Below are 24,471 nucleotides of genomic sequence, written 5' to 3'. Positions count from 1 at the left end.
CCTTGTCATTTCTTTCCACGTCGCGAAGGTGTTCTCGGAATCGGTCACCTAGTCGTCTTCCTGTTTCGCCGATGTATAACTCATTGCAATAAGTGCAAGTTATGCAGTAAATAACATTGGCGGAGATACACGTAAAGTGATCAATGATCTTAATGGATCTCTCGGGTCCCGATATTTTCTCTACGTTATGAATGAAAGGACAAGTTTTGCATAGTGAGCGAGCGCATTTAAAAGTTCCAGATTGGTCATTGGTTTGAAATGAACTCCTAACTAAAAAGTTGCCTATGTTTTTGTCATGTTTGAATGAAATAAGTGGGGGTTGCGAAAAGATAGTGCGAGTCTCTGAATCGTTTTGGAGTAATATATAATTTTTAAGAATGATAGATTTAACTGCTTGGTTGTGAGGGTGAAATGTAAGAGTAAATGGAATGCGGTCAGTGTTTTCCTTCTCAGCCGTTTGTAGAGCTGACTGTCGATCGATTTGTTGGGCACGGTGGTGGCCCGCTTGAACGACAGAAAAAGGATAGCCACGTTTATCGAAAATGTCGCAAGAGGTCAAAAAAGGGCCTTTTGCAGCTTTGACTTTTGAGAGCTCTAACAATTTTATTTTAACGTATTTCCAGAAACTAATGTGGTTTTATTTACTTGTTACCAAAGATAGTTTATTGGGCAAAGTTTGAGGGAAAACTTTTTTCCGATGCGAAATGCCTTGGACCGCTCTTAAATGCGGCTTTTTCTCATTGAATTCCTTCAGTTTCTGTTGAGCAATTTACGGTACGAATATCTAACTTGAACGGAATTGAAAAGACTCAATGAGAGCATCTTTGTAGAAAAACTTAAAACTTCGCTCGCCCTTCCACGAGGAACAAATTGTTTAAGAGAATTCAGATTTTAAATGAATGAAAGTTCCATCGATTAATTCAGTTGTAACCAACTGAAGGGGGGAAGTTGTCATTAGAATAGTGCAGAGTCCTCCGACCCACCCCCAGACGTTAAATAATGAACGCTCCCTGAATTCTACTCGCTATCAATCAGAGAAAGATATTCTCTACAGTTATACTCAGTTAAAGTTGGTTAGCCTCTCTAACAATTTCAAATTAAAACGATGATCAGAAATCTCTTAGGACAGTAACAATGTTCTGTTTTGTTTACACAATGCCCTTCTGGGATACTGCGTATGGAGGGGGTCCCATTACGGCCTGTGAAATGATAAAAAAATAGAAAAAGAGAAAGAAAGAAAGAGAAAAAAAAAGACAGTTTATTCTGGGGCTGAGACTATAGAAAATTGACTGCAACCGGGGAATGGGGTCATCAGAATAGTACAGAGTACAGAATTTTATTGTGACAGACCAAACTCCTCTGACCCACCCCTAGACGATAAATAATGACCGATTCCTCAATCCTACTCGCTTTCAATCAGAATAAAATATTCTCCACAGTTATACTCAGTTAAAGTTAGGCAGCCTCTCTAACAGTTTCATGCCCAAATTAAAACGATGATCAGTCATCTCTTGGGACAGTCACAATGTTCTCCTGAATTTACACAGTGAATTTCTGGGATACTGCGTATGGAGGGGGTGACATTCCAGCCTGTGAAATAATAAAAACAAAGAAGAAAAATGGAGAAAAAAAAACTTTTTTCAATAAATCATTACAACTTGGCTCGCTTAATCTTCTTCTGGTATAAATGGGAAAAAATAAATTTTGATATGTATATATATATATATATACCGTGTGGTTAGCTTGCGAGCATGCTCTCATTGGCAGTGTGACACGAGAGGCGAGGACTGCACCTTTCGAGCCAGCGAACGATGTGAGCGCGCGTGAGAGAGGTTCCCGAACAATACCCTAATAGACCTTTCGCGTGCTCGCCTTGCTGACTGGCTACAACTCGGGAAAGGCAATCGTTCGGATAACAGAATTCTCGAGTCGAAATATCAGTCTAGATACGCTGAGATGGAAATGCTGTTAGGAGACCTAAGCTAAGATGGATTTTCAGCGTCATGTATTAAAATATACATTACCTTTAGGGAAGAGAACTGATGCTATGGGGTTCAAGTATTGCAGATTGTAAGTGACACACCAGAGTCACACTAATGTACCTTATTCCAGCCCTAATCACAACCGTTACAATTTCCTCAAATGTGATTGCTGCATCAGCTGATTTATTTTTCACTAATCATTCTGTACCGTTGTAATCGAACGGTGTAATCGGACAGTCGGCTGTAATTTTCCAGTTATACTAAGTCCACTCAGCTAAATCCACCAATCACAGAATTGATCACAATAACAATAGCAACAACTACTCATCCTGAAAAAAAGAGAAAAAAAAACTGGGGAATTTCCCGAATGTAGGAATTTTTTTTTGCGTAAGACATCTTCTCTAGCGGAGATGTTTGTCCTAGATGTATTGGGTTTTTTCCCGAAATTGTAATGGTTATGATTTATGGGTAAAAGAACTTTGTGATGTCCAATTCTGTCTATAATTATATTCGTGACTGACAAATCACGAGATTGATAGCTTAGCGGTCGTCCGATTTTCTTAATCATCCGTATGATTGCAGACCGAAATGAACTTCACTTGCTCTCGTTACCAATATTAATAGCTTTAGCAGTCGAAGAGCGCCCACCTTTGCCCTTAAATAGAATGCTATTCCATCTGCTATAGTAGCGTACTTTTGCTCAGTAACACAAGAATATTCATAGCCAATTTGACTTCGAAGGTCATGTAGCATTACAGCAATGGAAATGTAATTACCATCTGGGTTTGGTTACCGCCTGTCAGAGGGGGAGAAAATCCTGCACTCGTTCCCGAAGGATCTTCACGAAGGGCTTCGATGTACGAATACACCACCATGATGAAGTAGATCTTAAAGAAAAAAGAGGGAGGCAATGAGTTCAGACCCAGACCATTATCAATTTAAGAGTATGCAGTTAATTGAACAGGAGAATAGAGCGCGTTTTGATCTAGCATGTTAAAACCAAAACCGACCAAGTAATCAGAAAAAAGAAAAACACTTGGAAGAGGTAGCTATGGACTGAGGTAAAACACCCAGAGTGCCTAAAGCGCGGGAAAACCAGGGCGACCAAGTCATGATCAGTTTTAATTTCGCCTCTGATTGCATAGTGACGTGAGTTTTCTGGACCAATCACAGAGCCAAGGCAAAATCAATGCGATTTCGGTTTTTTTTTTCCATTCTCAAAAAGAAATTGATCTAAGACTGAAATAGAACATACCGACAGCAACCATGTAATGACGTAAATAAACACGAAGATGGCAAACTGTAACATAGAAGGAAACAGAAATCATGTCAAGTTCGTTGAAAAACTCTCTATTAGTAATTCATAAAAAAAAGGAAAAGGCTGTTTCAATTTACCCCATTGCAGATGGCAATGTAAAATATAATCACTCCAAAACTGAAAAAGAGCTCGAAGATGCTCCACCCAAGCCAAGGAAATGCCAAACACCGGTAACCCTGCGACGAAAAAGAACGATGACCAGTGACGTAAACTTACAAATAAGTAAGTATAAGTCAGCGCTCCATACTGCGACTGTTTGGGTCAAGTCAAAAACAAAAATTGGCGATTGAACTTGAGGCGAAAACTGCCAATTTGGCGATTTGTGTGTTGCAGTCGTATAAATAGTTTTTCCATTTTGTGTTCAAAGTGTTGAATTAATTTGAAATAATCGTTGGAACTCACTATTATCAAAGCAAAATTAATTCATGAAATTGTGACTTAGTAAAGCCTTTTTCGTTCAATAAGCTACCGAATAGTTTTAAATTTCTAAGAGAAGAATTAATTACGAACCTCTCAGACAAATTTCGTCATGATATCTAATCTTCTTGAATTATTTTTCAGTTACATGCTAAAATTACGTTCTTAGAATTAATGTGTTGGACTTACTGAGCTGGATAACAGAAGCAACAGGTTCACCAACAGTGAGATGACTCCGAATGCAAGAGAAACGTAAGCCAATCTGACAATCGCTTTATTTAGAGATGATCATTAAAAAAAACATAATCAATCGATTAATCAGTCAAAAGATAATCAAAAAAGGAGAGACAGTCTTGACTGATACGGTACGTTTTGTAGAAAAAGATTTTACACATTTTTTAAAAGTGTTTGTTGAAATTTCATTTTCACACAAGATCACGAACCAATGTAAAATGTATATTTAAGTTATTAAAAAACTCACAAAATTCAAGAAATGATCTCACAAATGAAATATTTTCGTCCTAACTACGTGTTCTTCCCAATGGATTTTACGGAACAAGACAAAAGTAAACTGTAATACCCAGTAAATATTCTTCGCTGAAAGGTAAATCTTGGCTAATTTCGTAAGCGTTCTCCTCTATATGCTTGTAAAGTTTGATGGACTGACTGTGTTGATAAATTGAATAAGATGATGCAATCTGAAATACAAAAAGGAACGCAACTACACATCAGATTCGATATACCACAGCAAATACAGATTGCTCTCTTTTAAATTAATTAGAAAAACATGCGAGGGTTTGAATTGCCAACTAACTTAAGTCATTTGTGATGAGGAAGGAAGAGGCTTTGTTTCAAACACAAAAACACAGTTGGACTGCAAATATTTGTGCGCCGATCAATTCGAACACTCAACATTTCCACCCTTTTCCGCCCCTTTACCCCTTCTCCGCCTCCCCCCTCCGCCTCCTCCCCCTCCCCTCCTCCGCCTCCTCCCCCTCCCCTCCTCCGCCTCCTCCCCCTCCCCTCCTCCGCCTCCTCCCCCTCCCCTCCTCCGCCTCCTCCCCCTCCCCTCCTCCGCCTCCTCCCCCTCCCCTCCTCTGCCTCCTCCCCCTCCTTTCCTCCGTCTCCTCCCCCTGCACCCTGCGCCTACTCCCCCCTCCCTTTCGGCCTCCACACCCTCCCCCTCCCCCCTTCACCTCCTCCCCCTCCCCCTTCCTAGAGGAGAAAGACAACCAAAATACGAAGAGAAAAAATGAAAGTTACGAATTCAGTATTCAGCTGAGAACGAAAATCGACAACTGGAATATTTGCCACAGGCTGCTTTTGGCTGTGTACCTGAAAGATATCTTCTGTCGCTAAGGACAAAGTCGATAACATTTCACTCGACATCTCACTCGTTCGCTGCGCTAACTATTGAGCTATGGAGTTGAAAAGAAAAAAAGAGATTCCATATCTAAGCGCGCCCATGTGTAATTCTCTATGATTACATTTCTATAACATGTTACTTCACTGTACAGTTGGAGGTGAACTGAAAGTGCTGCTTTCGAATCGTGTGTGATTTCATTTTTCCGGTTTTTCTTCTGGAGATATTTTTAAAAAAAAATTGTAACTAGTAAAATTGCGTTTGCAGATCCTTCTGTGATAGAAGAACGTTCTGAATTCTCGAACTGTGAGTGCGGAGTGTAACGAATTGACTTAAAAAAAGGTATCCGACAAAGTCTATTGGCTGAAACGAATCGCCGCATTATACTTGCCACGAAGTGTTCAGTACCTCGATTTCTTTAGTAACAGCTCACCTTCACTGATCGAGTAGTCTTTACTTCAATATCATCTCAAGATCAAATTAGATTTCTATAAAAAATCAGATTCCTTTTAAGTAACGAAGAACCCGATAGAATTTGCCTCGCTTCAGTCATGAGACTTCGTAGCTCTGTTGATAACATCGAATGACTAGTATCTGAGAGGTACCCCTTCGAATACTGTTGAAGCCTGAAGTTTTTCTAGCCTCTTTTCTCAGTCTGCGATTTCTTTATCAGAAGGTCACCAGATAGGATCATTTCATTGCTTCAAAGTATTAGTTGCAGCTGTAACATCTAGTTCTACCGTGAAACAATTTCTTCTACAATGCCCGTTTTTGACCGAATGAAAGTTATGAAGTTTGCAATGTCGGTTGCTCAGTCGTCCTGAAATTTGAGAAAGCGCATATGTCTCTGCGTTGACGTTGACAAATCATTTTTTACGACATTTTACTGGTAACAATAAAGTCGTTATTGACTTGAGAAAAACGTTTCAGAAATCATTCACTAATATTCGTGTAATGATTTAACGCGACGCAACAAAATTCCGCGTGTTTAATCTTTGCTCTAGGTATACTTGTCTCGGAACTTAAAGTTCGCGATTTGTACGGAACTACCATTACTAAGGTATGAAAAGCAGAAGGATATTTTAGGTGGTTATACGATTAATAACTGCTGCAACTTACCAGGCCAAAGATTCCGAGAATCACAACACCTGCACGGAGGCTGCAGCCACAGCAACAAGTTGTCACCAAAACTGCCATCGAAGATGATTAGTCGAAGTTGCTCTACTGAACGTCAAGCTCAAGTGAACTGATTCAAGCTTAGCTGCTGGATGCTTTTTAACCTTTTACTTTTGAGATTTTACCCTGTTTAATGTTACTATTGATTTCATTCAATAATTAAGTTATTTTACTTCACGTGCGTATGCAAAGTTAATGTCTTCTTCATTGATATGCTAATCAAAGCTCGACAAAGCGCTTTGTATCAAATAGCGTCTGGCGAAAGAGAAAGTAAAAAAAAAATTGCGATCACTCTCCGTTTGTTCCGCGATACAAGCCATTGTTTTTAATGACACAAGAGAAAGTTGAACCTGAATTTTTCTACCGTCAAAAAAAATTTTCCTATTCTCACACACCAGTTAAGCCTGGTGTTGCGAAAAATTGTCTAAGTCAAGTCCCAGAACATTTTATAGAACATTATAAAATAATTCAACTCGATAAGCTGGAAACCACTCCGCTTCGCGTCGTGGTTTCCTACGCTTATCTCGTGTTCTCCCAACCTCCCAGGTGTTTACGTCAGGCTAAGTAAACACGGAAACCATTTTACATTTCTTCATTATAAAATAATTCAAATAGTTTAATGTGTTTAAAGTGTTGAATTAATGTGAGATAATCGTTGGAACTCACTACTATCAAAGCAAAATTAATTCATGAAATTGTGACTTAGTAAAGCCGTTTTCGTTCAATAAGCTACCGAATAGTTTTAAATTTTATAAGAGAAGAATTAATTACGAACCTCTCAGACAAATTTCGTCATAAAATCTTATCTTCTTGAATTATTTTTCAGTTACATGCTAAAATTACGTTTTTAGAATTAATGTGTTGGACTTACTGAGCTGGATAACAGAAGCAACAGGTTCACCAACAGTGAGATGCCTCCGAATGCAAGAGAAACGCAAGCCAAATTGACCATCGCTTTATTTAGAGATGATCATTAAAAAAACATAATCAATCAATTAATCAGTCAAAAGATAATCAAAAAGGTTTTACAGATTTTTTAAAAGTGTTTGTTGATATTTCCGGTGGTTGTACGATTAATAACTGCTGGAACTTATAAGGCCCAAGATTCCGAGAATTATAACACCTGCACGGAGGCTGGAGCCACCGCAAAAAGTTGTCCGCTTCGCGTCGTGGTTTCCTACGCTTATCTCGTGTTCTCCCAACCTCCCAGGTGTTTACATCAGGCTATGTAAACACGGAAACCATTTTTAATTCAAATAGTACGCGCGCTCTGATTGGCCATAAAACCATTTTACATGAGCGTATGTAAACACGGTTTCCGTTCCTCTTTCATTGGTAATTTATTAAAAGATATGTAAAATGGTTTGTAAAATGGTCGATAAGCTGGAAACCACTCCGCCTCGCGTCGTGGTTTCCTACGCTTATCTCGTGTTCTCCCAACCTCCCAATGTTTACATCAGGCTATGTAAACGAGATAACGAGATAAGCGTAGGAAACCACGACACGAAGCGGAGTAGTTTCCAGCTTATCGAGTGTTCTCCCAACCTCCCAAGTGTTTACATCAAGCAATGTAAACACGGAAACCATTTTACATTTCTTCACTCTAAAACCCGAAGTCATCCAGCCGTGACCTTCTTATATAAGAACATTCTGGAACGTTCTATTTCTTATGTAATTACTCAGATTTAGAAAACGTGTTAATCTTAGTTAAATTCTTAATTTAGTTCTTTAGAGAAGTTTCTAAACCCTTGGACTTAATGTATATGAGCGTTAGTTTCATCAAAAAAAAAAAGAGAGAAGTGTGAAGCTTTGTGCTGTAAAGTCGCGAAGTAAAATCAAGAAGTCGAGAAGTAAATCAGTTTATTGCTGTTACCGACGATCCTGAGTTTTTTCTGGGAACAACCCTGCTCTACACTGACACTCGTAACACCTGGCTACAAATTATGAAAGCTTGTAACCTTAATTGCTGAATAACTATTGAAAGCCTTTGGAAACTCCCCAAGACTCCAAAAGTTGCACAGACTGGACCGGCACAGGGCAAACATTGCAAGTCGTCAGAAAGAAATGGATAGCGAGAGGTTATGTCGTCGTCTAAAAAAACCTTTTTTTCGCCGCTGTTTTATCAGACATGGATTTAGGTCATTGCGATACGAGGGAAGCGTAAGTTTTTGTTTGAACAACCATCAAATTTGTCCTAAAATATACCGATTAACTTTTCTAGGCGCGCAAAGTTTACTGTGAAATTGACGTCGCCTAATGGTCTCTAAACTAAGAAATATTAGCTAGAAATTGCCAAGAAATAACTTCGTAAAGACTTTTCTGTTTATTCAAGTGTGTTAAATAAACTCCTGGATTTTTTTTCTCGGCTTAGTAATACAGAAGAGCGCCACAAAAGTTACCTCAAGGTAACAGAAGATTAATATAGTGTGCATGGGCACTTAATGTTGCTGCAATGCATTTAAGTGATTTAACACCTAGATTGCTTCCTTTTTGTGGTAAGTAGGAACGAAACAGCGTTAATAATCGGCGCAAAACTGAACCCTTTCTTCTGCATGGATGCGTAGGTACAAATGGGTTGCTAAAGAACCGATGTTCTAATTTCAATATATTTGCCCACGGTTTCTGCCGGGTTTTCCGTGATATTTCCTTTCTTCCCCAAGGAGTTCGATGAGAAAAGCAGCAGCACAAAAACCTTTGGATTTTTCTCAAGCAAACTATCACTTGACCTAGGGATATCCTCGTATTTTTCATGACCTATTTCATCATTCAAAAGAGCAAGAGCTCGCGGATAACAACAATTTCCATCTCCGCTGACGACTTCATTCCTTTGAGGAGGTGTATTTTTAGACGTCGTAATTTGTTTAGTTGACACGTTTACAAGTATGAAAACAGGCTGTACATACATCAATACAACCGAAAAGCATTCCCGAGGGGAGGGTGTAGTGCGCATGCGGATCTTTTTCCGTTTCACTCCCCCAAAAAATTTTGAATTCCGATATCTACCTGTCCTAAATATATATATATATATATATATACACATAAATATTATGAGAGGAAAAAAGGACGCAACTACATTTCCCGACAAGCCTGTTTCGTGAATCGCTTCAATCTTCAGGGATATCTATGTAATAAATATATATACATATAGGGAGTCTGCAAGTCGATTTTCGCGTGGAACAGTGCTCAATACGTTGAAGCAGAGCGGAATAAATATTTTAAGAGGAAAAAAAACGGATTAAACCCCTGAAGAGTGAAGCGAATCACGAAACAGGCTTGTCGGGAAAATGTAGTTGCGTCCTTTTTTCCTCATAAAATATTTACATATACATATATATATATTCCAACAAACTTTGGAACAATCTAAACAAACGAGCAAACTCTCACAACTTCAAAATGAAAAATTTGAATTTACTTACAATTACTTTCCTTGCCATTTACTAACTGAAACGAGGTAAATCTTCGTACATTATTCGTTATTTAATCGTCGATAAGAGTGAGTAATACTTTCCGTGAGATCATTGACTGTTTTTGACAAAAATATGGTCGTGACAGTCCTTTCGAAACTGGTTCCGTTTCTTTTTTTTTTTTTTCTCCTTTTCCGCTCTCTAATTGACAGGAATCAGATTGTGACAGATTGTTTAAAACCTCAGTAAGTTAGTGGCTGGCAAGGAAAGTAATTGTCAGTAATTCAAATTTTTCATTTTGAAGTTGTGAAAGTTTACACGTTTGTTTATTGCAATGGCGTGTGTAAATCTGGTCTTTCTTTCACAAGAACCAAATTCAAATGAGGTACTTCAATTAGACACAAGAGGATTTAATGCGGCTTTTTCTCATTGAATTCCTTCGGTTTCTGTTCAGCAATTTACGGTACAAATGTCTAAATTGAACTGAATTGGAAAGACTCACCGAAAGCATCATTGTAGAAGAACTTAAAACTTCGCCCTCTTTTACCACGAACAAATCGTGTAAGAGACTTCAGACTGACATTAAATGAATGAAAGTTCCATCGATAAATTCAGTTGTAACCAAATACCTCGCGTTTTAACTTTCCAGACCGCTTGTTAACCAGTTTTATGACACTTTTGTTTATACAAATTCATTTCGAAACCAATATTTTTCAGTCAACCAAAGTGATTTGAGAATGAGAAAAGAGGGGATTCATTAGTTAATTATCAGCTTGTGCTTCTGACCGACTTCATTGCTTAAAAATACTTCCCAGCTGGAAAAATGTGATATATTTATGAAAAATGGCAGCGAAGTTAGGGATGTACTCGGCAACTCACGAAAGCCTTACCGTTGCCCGTGGGCAGAGATAGGAAAATACGGACCGCGCTAAGAACCAATCAGATTGTAGCAATCGCTACCGGGCCCTCCGAGAAAAAAATAAATGGTAATATCAACAGCAGTTTTTTTCCGAGCCTTTTTCTTTTTTTTTTTTTATTTTCAGGAATATGTAAAAGGTAACAAGTTTACCAAAAAGCAGTTAGTTGTAGGGCTCTTAAAAAATGGTAACCCTTGTACCATAACGCAAAACGTCTCCGCCATTTTACTTTTACAACATACATCTGCGTTATCCTTTTAAGCTTCGAAGAAGCTAGTTTTTCGAATTACTTTGAATATTTTAACCCTTTAACTTCATTCATCTTATAACAGCGATGAAAATCCTAAATAACTGTTCCATATTGCTATTCTTCAAAGGCTGAATCATCCCACGATCACCTTAAAATTCATATGACGTTATATATACATGTGTTGGTTAGAAATTCGTTTCAAATTACATTTTAGTTTGAACTCCTCAGATATAAATTTTCCCTAGAACCGTTAGGGATCAGTCATTGTTTATCCTCATATCCTCATGAGGAGGGAGTGCGCAGAGTTGTTTTAATGGGATCACATAATTTTCAGAGGGGACAGATTGGGGATTATTCGTCGCCAACAATTGCGGGGGGGAGGGGGTTGGGGGGAATATATAAAATTGACTACAGCGTGGTGAGGGGAAGGGGGGTGTTATTAGAATAGCACAGAGTCCTCCGACCCACCCCCCCCCCCCCCACACACACACACACACACACACGTAAAATAATGACTGCTCCCTTAATCCCACTCGCTCTCAATCAGAGAAAGATATTCTCTACAGTTATACTAAATTAAAGTTAGTTAGCCTTTCTAACAATTTTATATTAAAACGTCGATCAGTAATCCCTTGGGACAGTCACAATGTTCTGTTGAGTTTACACAGTGCCCTTATGGAATACTGTGTATGGAGGGAGTTACATTCCAGCCTGTGAAATAATAAGAAATAAAAAATAAAATAAAAAAAATGAAAGAGAAAAAAACTTCTTCAATAAATCATTGCAACTAGGCTCGCTTAATCTTATTCTAGTATACAAAGAAAAAATTAATTTGATATATATGTATATATTTATATATATATATATATATATATATATATATATAGGAAGTCTGCGAGTCGATTTTCGCGTGGAATAGTGCTCAATACGTTTAAGCAGAGCAGAATAAATATTATGAGAGGGAAAAAGGGGACGCAACTACATTTCCCGACAAGCCTGTTTCGTGAATCGCTCCACTTTGAAAACCCCTGAAGAGTGAAGCGACTCGAAACAGGCTTGTCGGGAAATGTAGTTGCGTCCCTTTTTCCCTCTCATAATATTTTTCTATACATACACTGTTCGATTACAACTGTACAGAATGATTGGTCAAAAATAAGTCAGCTAATACACCAATCACATTTGAGGAAATTGTAAAGGTTGTGGTTATTTATTCCCAAGTAGTATAAGTGGACGAGAGAACATAGTTTAGAATCTCTTGAAATGGATCGTTAATTATTGAAAAAAAATATTAATCGTTCGCAGGCAAACCAGTTGGCCATTCAGAAAGCGCAGCCTAAGGTAAACTGAGAGACAGAGTAGAAATTAGCGGTTTGAACTTAGCCACTCCAAGGCTAAAAATTACTTCGCAGGAAAGGCAATCGTTCGGATAAAAGAATTCTCAAGTCGAACTATCAGTCTGGATACGCTGAGATGGAAATGCTGTCGGTAGACCTAAGCTAATATAAATTTTCAGCGCCATTTCTTAATTAATACCTTTAGGGAAGAGATTGGTGTTTTAGCTGAGTTATTTTTGGCCAATCATTCTGTACAGTTGTAATTGAACAGTGTAATCGGACAGTCGGCTGTAATTTTCCATTTATACTACTAAGTCTACTCAGCTAAATCCACCAATCACACAATTGATCATAATAACAATAGCAACAACCACTCATCCTGGAAAAAAACTAGGCTATTTCCCAAATGAAGGAATTTTTTATTATAGACATTGTCTCTAGCGGAGATGTTTGTCCAAGATGTATTGGGTTTTTTTTCTCGAAATTGTAATGGTTATGATTTATTGGTAACAGGACTTTGTGATGTCGAATTCTGTCTGTCATCATACTCGTGATTGACAAATCACGAGATTGATAGCTTCGCGGTCGTCCGATTTTCTCAATCACTCGTAGGATTATGGACTGAATTGGACTCCTCTCGCCCCTTTACCAATATTAATAGCTTTGGCAGTCGAAGAGCGACCACCTTTGCCCTTAAAAGGAATGCTAGTCCATCTGCTATCGTAGCGTACTTTTGCTCAGTAACACAAAAAATATTCATAGCGAATTTGACTGCGAATGTCATGTAGCATTACAGCAACGGAAATTACCTTCGGGGTTTGGTTACCGCCTGTCAGAGGGGGAGAAAATCCTGCACTTGTTCCCGAAGGATCTTCACGAAGTGCTTCGATGTACGAATACACCACAATGATGAAGTAGATCTTGGAAAAAATTGAGAGGGAATGAGTTCAGACCCAGGCCATCATCAATTCAGTTCAACAGTAGAATAGAGTGCTTTTCGACTAAGTGTGCTAAAACCAAAAGCGGCCAAGTAATCACAGAATTAAAAAGGAACCAATCACAGAGCCAAGGCAAAATCAATGCAATTTCGAGTTTTTCTCCGACTCTCAAATATAAATTTTTAAATAAACTGAAACAAAACATACCGATAGCAGCCATCTAGTGATGTCAATAAATAAAAATACGGGAAACTGTATAATAGAAGGAAACAGAAATCATGTTAAGTTCATGGAAAAGCTCTCTACTAATACTTTATAAGAAAAGAAAAGGTTGTTTCAATTTACCCCTTTGCAGATGGTAATGTAATATATAATCACTCCAAAACTGAAAAAGAGCTCGAATATGCTCCACCCAAGCCAAGGAAATGCCAAATGTTTGTCACCCTGCGACGAAAAAGAACGATGACCAGTGACGTAAACTTACAAATAAATAAATAAATAAAAGTCAGCGCTTTAAGCTGCGACTGTTTGGATTAATGTGAGATAACCATTCGAATACACTTCTATCAAACCTTTTCTGCCGCGCGATTAGTTCAAACACATCATATTATCGTAATACTCCCCATTTTTCAAACCATACATCAACGAATATGAAGGCGCTTATTCATAATTAAATTCAAGACGAAAGAGTGTTTAGGTATTGTTACAAGACGAGAGGTTTGTTTGTTCATAAAGTCGCACCAAAGAGCATTGAAAAGTGAACATCTCACGCAGCAAACAGCAAATTGCTCGTAAACATTTTCCCGTGCGTTGAAAGTTGCAAAAACTACTTTAAAGATAATAAACACAACTGCCTCCGTTGCTCGTACATATATCCTTGGAATTATCTGTGCCTCGAGGCTCACGGTTTCCCTCACGGAAGAGATTATGTTTACTGACAAGTATCCGTGCATATTTTTGCGCCAAATAGAGACTATTGTTTATCTAATGCATAAAAATGAAAGAAAAAACAAACAAACTTACAAAAACTATTTAGTGGAGCAAAACCTTAATTAATGAAATTCTGACTAGGAAAGCCATTTTCGTTGCCCAATATACCGGCTAGTTTTAAATTTCTAAAAGAAGAATTATTGTGTACCTCTGAGACAAATTTTATCATAATGTTTAATCTTCTCAAATCTTTTTAAGTTACGTGCTAAAATTACGTTCTTAGTGTGTTGGACTTACTGAGCAACAGGATCCCAGAAGCAACAGGTTCACCAACAGTGAGATGACTCCGAATACCAGGGAAACATATGCCAATCTCACGATCACTATATTTAGAGATTATCGTTAAAAAAAAAAGTGCATTAATCAATTAATCAGTGAGAAGATAATCAAAAAATGAGAGAGAACCTTGTCTGACTGGGACGGTTTATTTTGCAGAAAAAGGTTTGAACATTTCTAAAAATTATTGGTGGAACTTTCATTTTCACACAAGATCACGAACCGGAGTATTGGAGTCACTAAAGAAGCCCCACACAATTTTACGTAGAATCTCACCAATGGAAATATTTTCATCCTAGCTAAACACGTGTTCTTTATAACAGATTTTACGGAACAAGACAAAAGTAAACCTTAATACCCAGGAAATCCTTTTTGTTGAAATGTAAATCCTGGCTGATTTCGTCAGCGTTCTCCTCTATATGCTTCAAGTTAACTTTGATTGACTGACTGTTTTGATAAATTGAATAAGCTGATGCAAACTGAAATGAAAAAAAGAAATGCAACTACAGATCAGATTTGATATACCACAGTAAATACAGATTGCTCTCTTTTGAATTCACCAGAAAAACGTGCGAATGCTTGAATTACAAAATAACTTTACTCATTTGTGACGAGTAAGGAAGAGGTTATGTTTCAAACATAAAAACACAGTTGGACTGAAAATATTTGTGCGCCGATCAATTCGAGCTCTTAACATTCCCTCCCTCAGGCACAAGGAAACAAAAAAACAGCAAGATAAAACGATACATTCAATTATTTCCTTCTGTCACATAGACTTTTCTTAAGCGGCTGAGTGATAAACTGGTACTGTTCACCCGAAATATGCCCCTCCAGATCATCCATTGAATAACTATCTAAGTCACGATAGGACGTGCTATTTCCCAAAGCTTGGCCAATTCCCTTTTCATGACGTAATTCTTTGTCACACAATTGTCACGCGGTGTGTGACAAATAATGAAAAAAGATCAGTGACATCCAATAGCTCCTGCTTTCGGTTAGAGCAGAGCGAACACTAAAATGATATTCAAATACAGAAACGATGCTTGTAAGTAGGCGTTAGTTAAAAAGATTGAAGGGAAACATATTGAAAAGGAACTGGAACTCATACCTCCCACATGCAATAGATCATTTTATCATATAAACTACGGTGTTGTACAAGCATTTGCAGCCCCGAGAAAATCCGTAACAACGCACGTGAACAAATACGATATTTTTTCATGTGTGTTTGATATCGCCAGTCAGCTGCTAACACGTCATTCGCGCCACTCGGTCAGGTTGATGAATGAGCAACAAAGCTTTCATCATTCAATGTCCGCCGTGGTTGTTTTTCAGAATATTCTCGGATTGTGGCTGCTAAAACGCTGAAAAATTCGCACCGCTTACCGACAGTGACGTTCAAACTTTCTTAGAAGGGGAGAAAACCAAAATAAGAAAAGAAAAACCGAAAGTTACGTATTCAGTGACTTTTACACTGGCATTTCTCGCGGCTGAGAATGAAAATCGACAACTGGAATATTTACCACAGGCCGCTTTTGGCCGTGAACCTGAAAGATTTCTTTTGTCGCTGAGGACAAAGTCGGTAACTGAGAATTTTGTGTATTAAAATTAGGCCCATTGTTGTTTTTATACTGATTCAACGCATTTTTCATCTTCAGCTTAAGCGCAAACTCACTTTACAATTTTTAGTCAGGGATTGTAGAATCGTCAATTAAGTCGACTTGTCTTGTCAGTGAGGGGCTATTGTGTTTATATGATAAAGAAAATAATACATAGTTGCTTCCAGATATGGAATTTCTCTTCGAGTGTTCAATTCGATATCTCACTCGTGAGCTATCGAGTTGAACACTCCAAGAGAAATTCCGTATCTAAGCGCACCTATGTGTTATTCTCTATGATTACGCTTCCAGAACATGTTATTTCATTGCACAGTTGAAGCGTTCGAATCGTGTGTGGTTTCATTTTTCCGGCTTCTTCTCGTATGATTTTTGAAAAAATTGTAATTAGTAAAACTGCGGTTGAAAATCCTTCTGTTATAGAGGAACATCTTGAATTCTCGAACTGTGAGCGCGAAGTGGAACGAGTTGGCTTCAAAAATTCCTAAAGTTATCCGATAAAGTCTATTGGCCGAAACGAAAGGCCGCGTCACACCAGCCACGAGGTCTTCCGTACTTCAATTTCATTAGTTACAGCTCACCTGCATTGATCGAGTCTTTACTTCAATACCATCCCAAGATCAAAATATTATTTCTATTATAAAATCAGATTCCTTGAAAGGAACGAAGAACCCGATGGAATTTGTCTCGCTCCATTCATGAAGTTTCGTAGCTCAGGTGATGGCGGCGAATGACTAGTATCTGAGGGCTACACCTTCGAATGCTGTTGAAGTCTGAAGTTTGTCCGGCTTCTTTTCTTTATCAGTAGGTCACCAGAGAGGATCATTTCCTTACTTCAGAGTATCAGTTGCAGCTGCAACATCTAATTTTACCGTGAAACAATTTATTCTAGAATGCCCGTTTTTGACCGAATACTGAAAAGTTATGAAGTTTGCACTGACTTGTTCAGTCGTCCTGAAAATTCAGAATGCGCATGTCTCTGCGTTGACGTTGACAAATTATTTTTTACGACATTTTACTGGTAAAAATATAGCCGTTATAGAGCAGAGAAAAGCATTTTGGGAATTATGTCTTAATATTCGTCTGATCAGTCAACGCGACGTAACAAAATTCCGCGTGGCTAATTTTTGCTCTGAGTATAATTTTCCCGGAACTTAAAGTTCGCGATTTGTACGAAATAGCGAAAATCGTTAAACCAGGTACTATCATTACTAGGGTGTGAAAAGCGATTAATAGCTGCTGGAACTTACCAGGCCTAAGATTCCGAGAATCATAACACCTGCACCGAGGCTGCAGCCACAGCAACAAGTTTTCACCAAAACTGCCATCGAAGATGATTAGTTGAAGTTACTCTTCTGAACGTCAAACTCAACTGAACTGGTTCAAGCGTAGCTGCTGGATGTTTTTAAACCTTTCTGAACTTTTCACTTTTAAGATCTATATAAAAACTTTCTCTTTCAAAGTAACTTCCTTCCGGCGTCAAAACGTGCAGATGAAACGGTGGTGCAACCAGAGGGTTTTTTTTTTTTGTTTTTTTTTCCATATTAAGCAAGGTCCGCAGCCAAGATTATATCACCATCAAGTTTTTTTGCTATGTCAGGATTTCTGGAGAAGCTTTCCATGTGATTTCCCGTAGACTTAATTTCACAAGCCAATACATTTATTTTAATTGTTAGGTAAGTATTCAGCGCGTCGCTGAATTAGCAGCTTTCAGTACAATACACGTCACATGTACTTTTGAATAAAGGAAAAATAGACAGTCTAAATCGGGAACTGATTTACTTCAGCGGAAGGTGATGCTTTTAGAAATTGTTCCGTTTTACTGTACACGCAAGCCTATGAGAATTTTTTGGTACTAAGTCTTCCGTTGGTAAGACAAAATGAAAATCATGACAACAGCAAATTTATTTGTTAACGATTCATTTGAATTTGTGTCTGATTTTATTCGCGCGACATGGAGGTAACTTTTTAAACATGAAAACCAACTTTGTTTTTTTTTTTTCTTTTTTCTTAATGTTATTGCTGATTTGATTCAATGATTGAATTATTTTACTTCACGCACGTACGAAAGGGAAAAATCGTCATATTCTAATCTAATCAAAGTGCGTTGTAACAAATAGCGTCCGGCGAAAGAAGAAGTAACACAAGAAATCTTTCAGGTACACGGCTAAAATCGGCCTGTTATAAATCTTCCAGTTGTCGAATTTCGTTCTCAGCCCCGAGAAATTTTATTACCAAAGCCACTGAATTCGTAACTTTCGTCTTTCTTTCCGTATTTTGGTTTTCTTCCCCTTCTAGAAAAGCTTGAACGCCACTGTCTGAAAGCGATACAGATTTTTCAGTGTTTTTAACAGCCATAATCCGAAAAAAATCCGACAAACGACCTTGGATTGAGAATAGTGAAGTATTCGCCGTTCGTTTATCTTCCTGACCGAATGGCGCGAAAGGCGGGTGACGTGTCAGCAGCTGATTGGCGGTATCATACACACGTGAAAAAATACGATATCTTTTCAGGTATGTTGTTACGGCTTTTCTCAGGGCTGGAAATCCTTTAGGACTCCGTAGTTCAAGTTATATGATAAAAACAGTTTTTAGGCCGCTCGTCAACCAATTTAATGGTAATTTTGGCTTTACAAATTCATTTTGAAACCAATATTTTTCTGTCAACCTACTAGATTTAAAAGAGAGAAAGGAGAGGATTAATAAGTTATTTATCAGCTTGAGGTAGTGACCGACGTGTTTTGCTTAAAAATACTACCCAGCCGGATAACGAGGTATATTTATGCAAAATGGTACCCAAGGTAGGGATGTACTCAGGCTCACGAAAGCGTTAGTGTGCCCGTGGGCAGAGATAGGAAAATACTGACCGGGTAAAGAAGCAATCAGATTGCAGGATTCCTTACTGTGCCCTCCGAAAAAAAAATAATAGTAATATCAACAGCAGTATTTTTTCTAAGCTTTTTATTCCAAGAACGTACAAAATTTAAACAAGTTTACCAAAAAGCAGTTTATTCTAGGGCTCTGAACAAAAGTTTTCCCTTGTACCATAATGCAAAACGTATCGGTTATTTTTCTTTTACAATATACATCTGCGTTATCTTTTTAAGCTTTGAAAAAACTAGTTTCTCGGATCACTTTAAATGTTTTAACACTTTAACTTCATTTAACAGCGATAAAATCCTGAATAGCTTTCCCATATTACTACTTTTTAAAGGCTGAATTTTCCCCCGATAAAGCTAAAATTCGTATGACGTTATATATTGGTTACAAAATTTGTTTCAACTTACATTTTAATGCTAACTCCTACAGATATAAACTTTCCCTATGACCGATAGGGATCAGTCAATGTTTATCCTTAGGGGGATGGGGTGGGCAGAGGTTTTTTTTTTTCTAAGGGAACACATATTCTTTCTGGGGTACTGAGCAAGGATCAATAAGGGGATCAATACTGACAGCACTGTCTACATAAGGGATTCCATTCCAGCCTGTGAAATAATAAAAAAGAAGAAAAATAACTCTTTCAATAACTCATTACATATGCATATATATATATATATATATATATATATATGTATATATATATATATATATATATATATATATTTATTTATTTATTTATTTATTTATTTATTTATTTATTTACTTATACTCTGTGGTCAACTAATTGGTAGTGTGACACGAATGGCAAGGACCGCGCCTCTCGAGCCGGCGAACGATGTGGGCGCGCTTGCGCGAGGAAGGTTTTCGAGCAGTACTGTAATAGAACTCTTACGTCCTCACCTTGCTGGAAGGCTCCAACTCTACTGGGTTTTGTTGCTTTCTCGCAGGTAACAATGTGGTCATTGGTTTATTTAATTTCATTCGCAAATAGAATAAATGCACGAGAGAATAAGGATTTTGATTCATTGAAATGGATTGTTAATTGCTAAAAAAAAATCTCAATTGTTCTTGTCGAAGATCGACCACCTTTGTTCTTAAGTAACATGTTAGTCCATCTTCCATCGTAGCCTACTTTTGCTCAGTAACACAAAAAAATATTCATAGTGAATTTGACTTCGAAAGTCATGTAGCATTACAACAATGGAAATATAATTATCATCTGGGGTTTTGTTACCGCCTGGTAGAGAGGGAGAAAATCCCGCACTCGTTCCCGAAGGATCTTCACGAAGGGCGTTGATGTACGAATACACCACCATGATGAAGTAGATCTTACGAAAAAAAAAACAAAAAGACAAAAAACAAAAAAGAGGCAATGAGGTCAGACCCAGTGCAATGCAATCTCGAATTCTTTCCACTCTAAATAGAAGTTGATCTAAGACTGAAACAGAACATACCCGCAGCAAACATCCACTGATGTAAGCAATTACAAAGACGGGAAACTGTAACATAAAAAGAAACAGAATTCATTTTAAATTCGTTGAAAAACTCTCCACTAGTGTTTTATAAAAAAAAAAGAAAAGGGTTCTTTCAATTTACCCTATTCCAGACAGCAATATAAAACATCATCACTCCAAAAGTGAAAAAGAGCTTGAAGATGCTCCACCCAAGCCAAGGAAATGCCAAACACTTGTCACCCTGCGACGAAAAACAAAGATGATCAGTAAACTAAAAAATAATCAAATAAAAAGCTAACGCTCTAAGCTGCGACTGTTTGGGTCGCCATGGCGAGTAGAAAGAAAAATAGGCGACTGAATTTGAAGCGAAAGCTGCAAGTTTGACGATTAGTGTTCTGTAGTGATTAAAACATTTTCCATTTTTGTATTTAACGTGTCGAGTTAAGGTGAGATAATCATTCCAACACACTTCTATCAAAGCTTTTCTGACGCACGATTGGTCTAAATGCATCGCATGATCGTGATACTCCCCATTTTTTCAGACCATACATGTAGGACTATGAAAGCGTTTATTCATAATTGAATTCAAGATGAAATAGCGTTTAGGTATTGCTGCAAGAAGAGAGCTTTGTTTGTTCACAAAGTCGTACCAAAGAGCACTGAAAATTACACATTCCACGCAGCAAACAGCAAGGTGTTCGTTAACATTTTCCGTGCGTTGAAAGTTGCAAAAAATATTTTAATGATAATGAACACAACAGCCTCCGTTCAGCGCCAAAATATGCTCGTATATTTGTCCTTGGAATTATCTGTCCCTCGGGGCTCACGGTTTCCCTCTCGGAAGAGATCATGTTTATTGACAAGTATCCGTGCATATTTCTGCGCCAAATAGTGATCATCGTTTACCTAATGCATGAAAATGTAAGAAAAACAAACGAACGTGAAAAATCTATTCAGAGAAACAAAACCTTAATTAATGAAATTAAGATTTAGAAAAGCCGTTTTCGTTGCATAATCTACCGACTGGTGTTAAATTCTTAAAGAAGAATTCTTGTGTACCCCTGAGACAAATTTTATCATAATCTTTTATCTGCTCAAATTCTTTTCAGTTACACGCTAAGCTAAATCACGTGCCTAGAATAAGTGTTGGACTTACTGAGCAACAGGATCCCAGAAGCAACAGGGTCACCAACAGTGAGATGACTTCAAATATGAAGAAAACATAAGCCAACCTGACGATCGCTTTATTTTAAAGATGATCATTAAAAATAAGTAAATCAATCAATGAATCAGTCAAAAGATAATCAGAAAATGAGAGAGAACCTTGTCTGACTGGGACTATTCGTTTTGCGGAAAAAGATTTTAACATTTTTAAAAATATTAGTTGAACTTTCATTTTCACACAAGATCACAAACTAACGTAAAATACATATCAGAGTCACTAAAATAAAAATATATATATATATATATATATATATATATATATATATATATATACATATATACAATTCCCCGTCTACTCTCACAAATGAAAATATTTTCGTCCTAACTAACCACGTGTTCTGTTCTTACGGAACAAGGCAAAAGTGAGGGTCTCAATGGGGTTAACAGTTCGCCGTAACACAGCCTTAAAATTTAGCCGTTAGGCGTAAAAACTGACAAATTTTAACAGCTGGTCGTAAAAAAATTTAATCGTAAAAAGATATTTTGGTGGAAACAATGGAAATGGGTTTACCGTTAGCCGTAAATTGACCAAAATTTCAACCGTTAGTCGTAAAAGCCATTGCCCCATTGAGCCCCTCAAAAGAAAACTGTAATACCTAAGATATGCTTTATGCTAAAATGCAAATTTTGGCTGAGCTCGTCGGCGTTCTCCTCTAGTTGCTTGCAAACTTTGATGAGATAAATTTGATGATAAATTGAAAAAGCTGATGGAATCTGAAATATAAAAAGAAATGCAACTACAGATCAGATTTGATATGGCACAACAAATATAGATTGCTCTCTTCTGAATTAACCAGAAAAACATGCAGAGGTTTGAATTTCAAACTAAGTTCATTTATCTGTGATGAGGAAGAAAGAGGCAATGTTTCAAACATAAAAATACAGTTGGAATGCAAATATTTGTGTGCCGATCAAGTCGAACCCTCAACATCATGTGATTGATATCGCCAATCAGCTGCTGACACGTCACTCGCGCCACTCGGTCAGGTTGATGAATGAGCAGCAAAGCCTTCATCATTCTATATCTGCCGTGGTTTTTTTTTGGAATTTTCTCCGATTACGGCTGCTTAAACATTGAAAAATTCGCACCGCTTACCGACAGTGACGTTCAAACTTGAATAGAAGGGAAAGAAAACCAAAATACGTAGAGAAAACCGAAAGTTACGTATTCAGTAGCTTTGGTAACGACATTTCTCGTGACTGAGAACGAAAATTGATAAATGGAATATTTGCCGCCGGCCGCTTTTAGCTGTGTACCTGAAAGACTTCTTCTATCGCTAAGGACAAATTCAGTAACTGAGAATTTTGTTTATTCAAATTAGGCCCATGGTTGTTTTTGTAATGATTCAACGCATTTTTCATCTTGAGCCTAAGTGTCAACACACTTTACAATTTTTAGTCGGGGATTGTCGATTCTTCTATTTTTCATTGATTAATTCAACTTTTCCATGTGGAGTGCTATTGTGTTTATATGATCAACAAAATAATACATGGATGCTTGTAGATATGGAATTTCTCTTCTCGTGTTCAACTCGACATTTCATTCGCTCGCTACGCTCACTATTGAGTTATGGAGTTGAACACGAGAAGAGAAATTCCATTTCTAAGCGCGCCCATGTGTTGTTCTCTATGATTATGCCTCTATAAAATGCTATTTCACTGCACAGTTGGATGTGGGGCTCAACTGAAAGTGCTGCTTTCGAATTGTGTGTGATTTCATTTTTTTCCGGCTTCTCTTCGGGAGATATTTTTGAAAAAATTGAAATTGGTAAAACTGCGGTTGGAAATCCTACTGTAATGGAAGAACATCTTGAATTCTCGAACTGTGAGCGCGGAGTGCAACGAGTTGGCTAAAAAAATTCCGAAAATTATCCAATAAGGCTATTGGCCGAAACGAAAGGCCGCGTCATACTAGCCACGAGGTATTCCGTACTTCAGTTTCTTTAGTTACAGCTCATCTACACTGACCGAGTCTTTCTTCAATATCATCCCAAGCTCAAAATATGTTTCCTATTTGAAAATCAGATTCCTTAAAAGGAATGAAGAACCCGATAGGATTTGCCTCGCTCCATTCATGAAGTTTTGTAGCTTAGTTGATGGCAGCGAATGACTAGTATTTGAGAGCTACACCTTCGAATGCTGTTGAAGCCTTAAGTTTTTCCGGCTTCTTTTCTCAGTCTGAGATTTCTTTATCAGCGGGTCACCTGAGAGGATCATTTCTTTACTTCAAAGTATTAGTTGCGGCTGCAACATTTAATTTTACCTTGAAACAATTTCTTCTTAAATGCCCATTTTTGACCGAAAAAAAAGTTATGCAGTTTGCTCTAAGTTGCTAAGTCGTCCTGAAACTTCAGAATACGCACATGTCTTTGCGTTGACGTTGAAAAAAAAATTTTTAACGACATTTTTCGGGTAACAATATAGTCCTTATTGACCACAGAAAATAGTGTAATTATCAACGCGACGTGACAAAATTTCGCGTGGTTAATCTTTGCTCTAAGTATACTTTTTCCGGAACTTAGAGTTCGTGATTTAAATTAGGTACTACCATTAATAAGGCATGAAAAGCAGAAGGATATTTCAGATGCTTATACGCTAATAACTGCTGGAACTTACCAGGCCAAAGATTGCGTGAATCATAACACCTTTACGAAGGCTGAGGCCACAGCAAAGGGTTTTCACCAAAACTGCCATTGAAGATGATTAGTCGAAGTTACTATTCTGAACGTCAAACTCAACTCAACTGATTCAAGCTTAGCTGCTGGATGCTTTTAAATTTTTCTAAACCTTTCACTTTTGAAGATCTCATTAGTAAATCTCCTTATTGTCTGCCATACAGTTCTTGTGATGTTCGTTTGGAGAATTTGGTATTGGATCAACTTATAATCCCCTAACTGATATTTTTATATATTCCCATCACTTGTCTGCTTGACAC

The 24,471-nt window shown here is 37.6% G+C and overlaps 3 protein-coding genes across 5 annotated transcripts; all 3 read right to left on the bottom strand.

Annotated features, from left to right (window-relative positions):
* Positions 1-652: 652 nt before the first annotated feature.
* Positions 653-6,626, bottom strand: LOC131783269 (uncharacterized). 3 transcript variants are annotated; one of them, XM_066159859.1, is made up of 9 exons: positions 6,200-6,276; positions 5,514-5,568; positions 5,053-5,135; positions 4,298-4,415; positions 3,907-3,989; positions 3,378-3,476; positions 3,238-3,282; positions 2,759-2,869; positions 653-1,590 (listed from the first exon to the last, which is right to left on the bottom strand). In XM_066159859.1, the coding sequence occupies exons 3-9, from the start codon at positions 5,104-5,106 to the stop codon at positions 1,540-1,542; spliced, it is 561 nt and encodes a 186-aa protein (XP_066015956.1). In that variant the 5' UTR covers positions 5,107-5,135; positions 5,514-5,568; positions 6,200-6,276; the 3' UTR covers positions 653-1,539. The 3 variants fall into 3 exon arrangements, with proteins under 3 accessions (XP_066015956.1, XP_066015957.1, XP_058955980.2); XM_066159860.1 differs by lacking the exon at positions 5,514-5,568 and having other exon boundaries at positions 6,200-6,288; XM_059099997.2 differs by lacking the exons at positions 5,053-5,135; positions 5,514-5,568 and having other exon boundaries at positions 6,200-6,626.
* A 7,267-nt stretch (positions 6,627-13,893) lies between these two features.
* Positions 13,894-17,372, bottom strand: LOC131783286 (uncharacterized). The gene is made up of 4 exons (XM_059100014.2): positions 17,229-17,372; positions 14,724-14,844; positions 14,327-14,412; positions 13,894-14,083 (listed from the first exon to the last, which is right to left on the bottom strand). The coding sequence occupies exons 1-4, from the start codon at positions 17,304-17,306 to the stop codon at positions 13,931-13,933; spliced, it is 438 nt and encodes a 145-aa protein (XP_058955997.1). The 5' UTR covers positions 17,307-17,372; the 3' UTR covers positions 13,894-13,930.
* A 1,804-nt stretch (positions 17,373-19,176) lies between these two features.
* On the bottom strand, positions 19,177-24,270 carry LOC131783283 (uncharacterized). The gene is made up of 7 exons (XM_059100012.2): positions 24,153-24,270; positions 22,133-22,250; positions 21,469-21,554; positions 20,455-20,553; positions 20,313-20,357; positions 20,093-20,186; positions 19,177-19,463 (listed from the first exon to the last, which is right to left on the bottom strand). Exons 1-7 carry the CDS (start codon positions 24,228-24,230, stop codon positions 19,369-19,371), a joined length of 615 nt encoding a protein of 204 aa, XP_058955995.2. The 5' UTR covers positions 24,231-24,270; the 3' UTR covers positions 19,177-19,368.
* Between the last annotated feature and the right edge of the window lie 201 nt (positions 24,271-24,471).

This window comes from Pocillopora verrucosa, chromosome 12 (assembly GCF_036669915.1).
Source record: "Pocillopora verrucosa isolate sample1 chromosome 12, ASM3666991v2, whole genome shotgun sequence".
In the NCBI taxonomy this organism is placed as follows: Eukaryota; Metazoa; Cnidaria; class Anthozoa; order Scleractinia; family Pocilloporidae; genus Pocillopora; species Pocillopora verrucosa.
This window is presented reverse-complemented; position numbering and strand designations above follow the sequence as displayed.

What these genes read in the sequence shown, in the direction of transcription:
- LOC131783286 (XM_059100014.2), bottom strand. Translation starts at nt 17,306, where the DNA reads ATGGCAGTTTTGGTGAAAACTTGTTGCTGTGGCTGCAGCCTCGGTGCA. An exon ending in TTCTCGGAATCTTAGGCCTG is followed by an intron (nt 14,845 to 17,228) that starts GTAAGTTCCAGC and finishes TTTTCATTTCAG; the next exon opens with TTTGCATCAGCTTATTCAAT. An exon ending in TTCTGGGATCCTGTTGCTCA is followed by an intron (nt 14,084 to 14,326) that starts GTAAGTCCAACA and finishes TTTATGCATTAG; the next exon opens with ATAAACAATAGTCTCTATTT.
- LOC131783269 (XM_059099997.2), bottom strand. Translation starts at nt 6,277, where the DNA reads ATGGCAGTTTTGGTGACAACTTGTTGCTGTGGCTGCAGCCTCCGTGCA. An exon ending in ACATTGCCATCTGCAATGGG is followed by an intron (nt 3,283 to 3,377) that starts GTAAATTGAAAC and finishes TCTATGTTACAG; the next exon opens with TTTGCCATCTTCGTGTTTAT. An exon ending in GCGGTAACCAAACCCAGATG is followed by an intron (nt 1,591 to 2,758) that starts GTAATTACATTT and finishes ATTATTTCACAG; the next exon opens with GCTGGAATGTCACCCCCTCC.
- LOC131783283 (XM_059100012.2), bottom strand. Translation starts at nt 24,230, where the DNA reads ATGGCAGTTTTGGTGAAAACCCTTTGCTGTGGCCTCAGCCTTCGTAAA. An exon ending in TTCACGCAATCTTTGGCCTG is followed by an intron (nt 22,251 to 24,152) that starts GTAAGTTCCAGC and finishes TTTATATTTCAG; the next exon opens with ATTCCATCAGCTTTTTCAAT. An exon ending in TAGCATAAAGCATATCTTAG is followed by an intron (nt 21,555 to 22,132) that starts GTATTACAGTTT and finishes TTTAAAATAAAG; the next exon opens with CGATCGTCAGGTTGGCTTAT.